The sequence below is a fragment of the Octodon degus genome, unplaced genomic scaffold, assembly GCF_000260255.1.
Source record: "Octodon degus isolate 3935 unplaced genomic scaffold, OctDeg1.0 scaffold00418, whole genome shotgun sequence".
NCBI lineage: Eukaryota > Metazoa > Chordata > Mammalia > Rodentia > Octodontidae > Octodon > Octodon degus.
This window is the reverse complement of record NW_004524994.1, coordinates 255,498-260,614: the sequence shown is the minus strand read 5'-3', so window position 1 is coordinate 260,614 and position 5,117 is coordinate 255,498. Positions and strand designations below refer to the sequence as shown.

General features: G+C 49.8%; 1 protein-coding gene across 2 annotated transcripts in view; it reads left to right on the top strand.

Annotated features, from left to right (window-relative positions):
- Nucleotides 1-5,117, top strand: part of Axl (AXL receptor tyrosine kinase) — a 27,892-nt gene that overhangs the window by 12,319 nt on the left and 10,456 nt on the right. The window contains exons 8-12 of one of the 2 annotated variants that reach the window (XM_004648479.3): nt 185-324; nt 951-1,101; nt 1,322-1,348; nt 3,013-3,145; nt 3,441-3,532. In XM_004648479.3, the coding sequence (XP_004648536.1) occupies nt 185-324; nt 951-1,101; nt 1,322-1,348; nt 3,013-3,145; nt 3,441-3,532 (543 nt within the window). The remainder of the gene's footprint in view (nt 1-184; nt 325-950; nt 1,102-1,321; nt 1,349-3,012; nt 3,146-3,440; nt 3,533-5,117) is intronic. The other variant, XM_004648480.2, reaches the window with a different exon arrangement.

Genomic DNA, 5,117 nt, shown 5'->3' with positions numbered 1-5,117 from the left:
CCCCCTCAGTTCTTTTCCCTGATACCCACCCACCCACACTGCCAGATCCCTCCCAGATCTCTCCCCTGAGCTTCTGCCCAGAGGTCAGCAGGAGTGTGCCTGCTAGCCTGCCCCACTTCCTGAGAACAGGGAAGGGGGCAGGAAAAGATGCAGTACCAGCTTTCCCCTCTTCCCTGTCCTCTAGTGCCCCTGGGTCCCCCTGAGAATGTCAGCGCCATTCGGAACGGGAGCCAGGCCCTGGTGCGCTGGCAGGAGCCAAGAGCACCACTCCAAGGCACCCTGTTAGGGTACCGGTTGGCTTATCGAGGCCAGGACACCCCTGAGGTGAGTGCTGCTGGCTGGGTTGAGGTAGAATGATTGGGAAAGGAGGGAGATGGGGAGAAGAAAGTAGCAAGGCAGACACACAGTTGTGCAGGCTGGGGACTATCCACTTGCACTTAGTAAAGTGTGCTCTAGGGAGCTTAGGGACCCAGAGAGTTGGGGAATGGCTACTTATGACCCATTGCAAAAGCCTTTGAGCAGAGTTACATACTCAAGCAATTTTACAGTAGACAGCTGTGTAGCAACTTGCGTTGTCCTGATTTGCACAAAGATACCTGGGCTGGCAGCACCCCAAGGTAGAGAGATAGGATGGGAGGGTTTGGCAAGGAGGAGATAAAAAGATAATCCAGTTCCTTGGTGTTGACTGCCGAGACCCGTGTGCCAAGTGTTGCACTAAGAGGCTGAGGACATGACAGGGAATGGGGCACATACAGCCCCTGCCCTGGTACCGCAGCTTCTGCCAGGCGTGGAGAGAGAAGACATGAGATGACAGATGGAGAGGAAGAGGCAGCGGGTACTGGGCACAAGAAGAGGCAAAGGTTTTAGAAAGAGATGGGCAGTTGAGGGCAGGGATGGGAGCTTAGGAAGTGGGGCCCTCGGGTTCTTCCTGATTCCACTTCGGCTCCTAGGTGCTAATGGATGTCAGGCTACAGCAGGAAGTGACCCTCGAGCTGCGGGGCAGTGAGCCTGCACCCAACCTGACTGTGTCCGTGGCAGCTTATACTGCAGCCGGGGATGGGCCCTGGAGCCTGCCTGTGCCCCTGGAGCCCTGGCGTCCAGGTAAGCACAGAGCCATGCTCAGCCCCCTGCACCCTACCCACAAGGACCTCACCTGGTCCGAATGTCCCTGACTTGTTCATGTGCCTTTTTGTGTCTCCCCAACCTTGGCTGTGTTCTTGCCTGTGCCTTACCAGGAGCCTCCCTCATTCCCTCACTCCCTCGCGTCACGCCATCCTTGGCCCTCTCTGAGCAGTCTCTCCTCTGTCCTTTCTCCTCACAGGGCAAGGACAGCCAGTCCACAAGCTGGGTAAGGGCTTTCGCACCCCTTCTTTCCTCCCTCCCCTCAGCATGCACCAAAGGCCCTGCCAACACATGCACAGTCTTTGCACACCCTCTTGGCGCTTCTATACTCATCACTGTGATGCTGCACTTCTTGAGTTTGTGTCATCTTTGATGGAAGTGCCTAGAATGATCCAGCCCCAACACACTGTAGGCACTCAGTGAAGGGCGGGTAGGTGGATGGATGGGTGTGGAAGGCTGCATGGTTAGACGGATGGGTGGATGGATGAATGGCCTATCCTCCTCACATTCACCCTTCTCAAATATTCCTCCAACAATTCTCAGTCACCCTTCCTATATTCACCGTAGCTTCCTAGCACTATTTCTGTCCTCCCTTTGTAGCTGTGTCCACTATCCTTAAATACCCTCCCATGCCTTCCTATATTTCTGCACTTGCCCCACCCCACCCCACCCTCCTCACACAGGCCTCCTAAGCCCAGGGCAGACACACTGTTTGTGTGCACACTCTGTACACCTTGTATACATTCACCATATCTTTCCCCTTGCAGACCCTGAAAACCACAGCCATCCCATACCTTACAACTCTCCTCATACACTTGTCCCACATTCTTTAGACATCACTCACTCACCCTCACCAACACTACCGCTCCTTCCCTCTGCAAACACAGTGTGTATACAGTCAACAGGTGGCCTTCCAATGCTCCGTTTGCCTCCTGCCCTTTTTGCACACCATTCATATCCCTCACAGGCCCTTCTCACATCACTTACATGTTCGTTGCATGCCTCTGAAATGATGTCCTTAGAACTCACTGCTGAATCCTTGTGTCTTCAACTTCTGGGATTGATTCCTCGCATGCCCCACACTCCTCACCAGCCACCCTACATTGTACACTCACCATGGCCCTTTGCACACGCATCTCATGTGCATTGCTTGCTTTATGAAAACCTTTTTCTGGGGCTGGTGAGATGGCTCAGTGGTCTAAAGCACCTACTTAGAGCAAGCTTAGCAAAGCACAGGGACCGCGGTTCAATCCCCCAGCACTACATGCCAGCCAGCCCCGCCCCCTGGTGGGGTGAGCTGCCCCCCCCCCGGCCACACAAATAAATAATTTTTTTTTTTTTAAAAAAAAACGTTTTTCTGCTTGTCAAACACTCCTTGGAGACATTCGTTGGTCCTTTGTCCTCCAAACTTGTTCACCTTACACATTTGCTGCGCGTGCTTCATATTTCATCCTCCCCTGAGGGATTCCTTTCCTGACTCACCTGTTCTTCCATACCTAGGTCTACCCTCCTTGAGCAATCATTACACACACATACATGCACCTGTGCTACTTCCGATTTACTCCTGCCCATCCCATGTTCATCCATCCCTTCTTGCATAACTCTCACCTGTTCCTGACCCATGTCTTCCCATTTTGCTCCCTGCACTCTCGTAACACACTCCTCAAATATCCATCCCACAAGTTCCTCACTCTTTCTACTTTAACTCATTGCACAACCATTGCATGCCCTGCCCTGCCCTGCCCTGGACACATGAGAGCCCACACCCACCTCATCCAGCACATCCCCATCTTTTGCCACGCCTTTTGCCTCCCTCTCACATCACTCCCTAGGTCTCAGAGAGCTAGATCCAAGATCTCAGCCATGACCTTTCCCCCATACCCCTGACAGTGAGTGAACCCCCAGCTCCCGCCTTCTCGTGGCCCTGGTGGTATGTACTGCTGGGAGCAGTTGTGGCCGCTGCCTGTGTCCTCATCTTGGCCCTATTCCTTGTCCACCGGAGGAAGAAGGAGACCTGCTATGGGTGAGTTAGAACAACATGGAGAGGTGCCTGTGGCCTGGAAGTAGAGGCAGCGGGCAGGGAGATCAGTGGGGAGGCTGGTTCAGGAGGAGAGATGGCCAGGAATCCTGGAAAGGACAGTGAGGCCAGGCCAGTGAACGAAAGGCAGGAAGTGGCAATGCGAGGCATGCACAGCAAGTGTTGGAGGAGAGGACTATCAGGGCTTGGAGGTGGGATGATTCCTGTATTCAGCACTGGGAAAGGAGCGGGGGTGTCCACCTGATCCTACTGTGTCCTCATCTTCTCCCTATCCCCCTAGGGAGGTGTTTGAACCAACAGTGGAAAGAGGTGAACTTGTAGTCAGGTACCACGTCCGCAAGTCCTACAGCCGCCGTACCACTGAAGCCACTTGTAAGTGAGCCCCGGGTCTCCCCAAATTGGTTTAGGGAAGAAAATAAGCCTGCTACACTGGTGTAGGTGTATAAGAACAAAAGTTTCTGAAGGCCATGGGATGCTAGAATTGATGAACCACTGTCCCCAGAAATAACAAAGTTGTGGAACAACTCAGAGCTTTAGGATAATAGAATCTTAGCCACAGCAGGTCTCAGAAACACTGAACTTGAGAGCCCTAAGTTCTTAGAGCAAGGTAATAATGAAGATGATTCTGTTGACATGAGAAAAGGATAGTGCTGGTGGTATGTGACGACAAGAGTAAAATGATGGGATGTTGGGCAGCCCTAGCTCTTCCTACGAGACAGGCTGGTATTGTAAGCGTCCTACACGAGCATTGCATTTGATTCCCACAACCACCCAAAGAGACAGGCTTTTTCTATTTTACTGTTCTTTATATTTTTATGAACCCTTGTTATTCCCTCGCTTTAAAGATGAGGACACGGTAGGCTACTATAGTCATGTAATTTGCGGCAGGCCACATAGGCAATTGCCCTGAAGTCTACAGGTCAATAGAATGTTAGAGAGAATCATTCTTGGCCTGAAAAATGATATGCTCAGTGTAATAGACCGATGATCTTGAATCTCAGAGCAACAGAATGTCTGAAGACTGTGGGGCCACAGAGGGTCCCAGCTAAGGAGGGACCTCAGGGGCCACCCAACCAAATATCCTCACCACTCTCATGAGGAAAACTGAAATCCAAAGGAAAAGGGACAGAGCTAGGTCTTGATCTAGCACTCAGCAAGAAGGCTGCCAGGTCCCAGGAGAGTTTTGGAAAGGCCTGAGAAAGACATTTACTCCAGAGGAGAAGGAAAAAACAGCAAGAGGGTCACAGTGATTTAATGAAATAATATACAGTAACAGTTCCCAAAGTGTGACCCTGGTCTCTTGGGGTCCCCAAGACCTTCACAGGGGACCCATGGGGTCAAAATCATTTCTGTAGTAATTCCAAGACCTTATGTACCCTTGTGCACTCTCCTCTCATGAGTTTCTGGAGGCTCCTGGGCTGCGGTGATAATGTGAATCACTGGTGGATAGAACACATGCTTATGTGTTCTGGTTGTTTTTTTTTTTTTTTTTTTTTTTAATCTGTTTTAATGTGAAATCCAGAATAAATCTAGATCTATCTGTATCTATGCAAAATCTACATTAAAAAAAAACTCTGGTTTTCAATAATTCTTACCATGTAAAGAGGTCAACAAGTTTGAGAATTGTCACTACAAAGTAATGAAAATGAATATGTACGTTTCAACTGTGTGTCACAACTACATGACAACTATCTCATGGACATACTGCCAAGCAGGAAAAAACAGACACAAGAGAAACGTGCTGTAGTGGTCTAATTCTATAACATTAGCAGAAAAAACTAACTTATTGCAAAAGAGGTCAAGACAGTGGCTATTCGTCGTAGGTCATGTGCTGCTTTTACACTCAGATTTACAACATGTTTTACAATGGATTTGTGAGAACCCATTGAGCTGTTTGCAGTCTGTGCAGGTTACATGTTGATATGAAGAAATAATATTTATTTATTTATTTATTTAT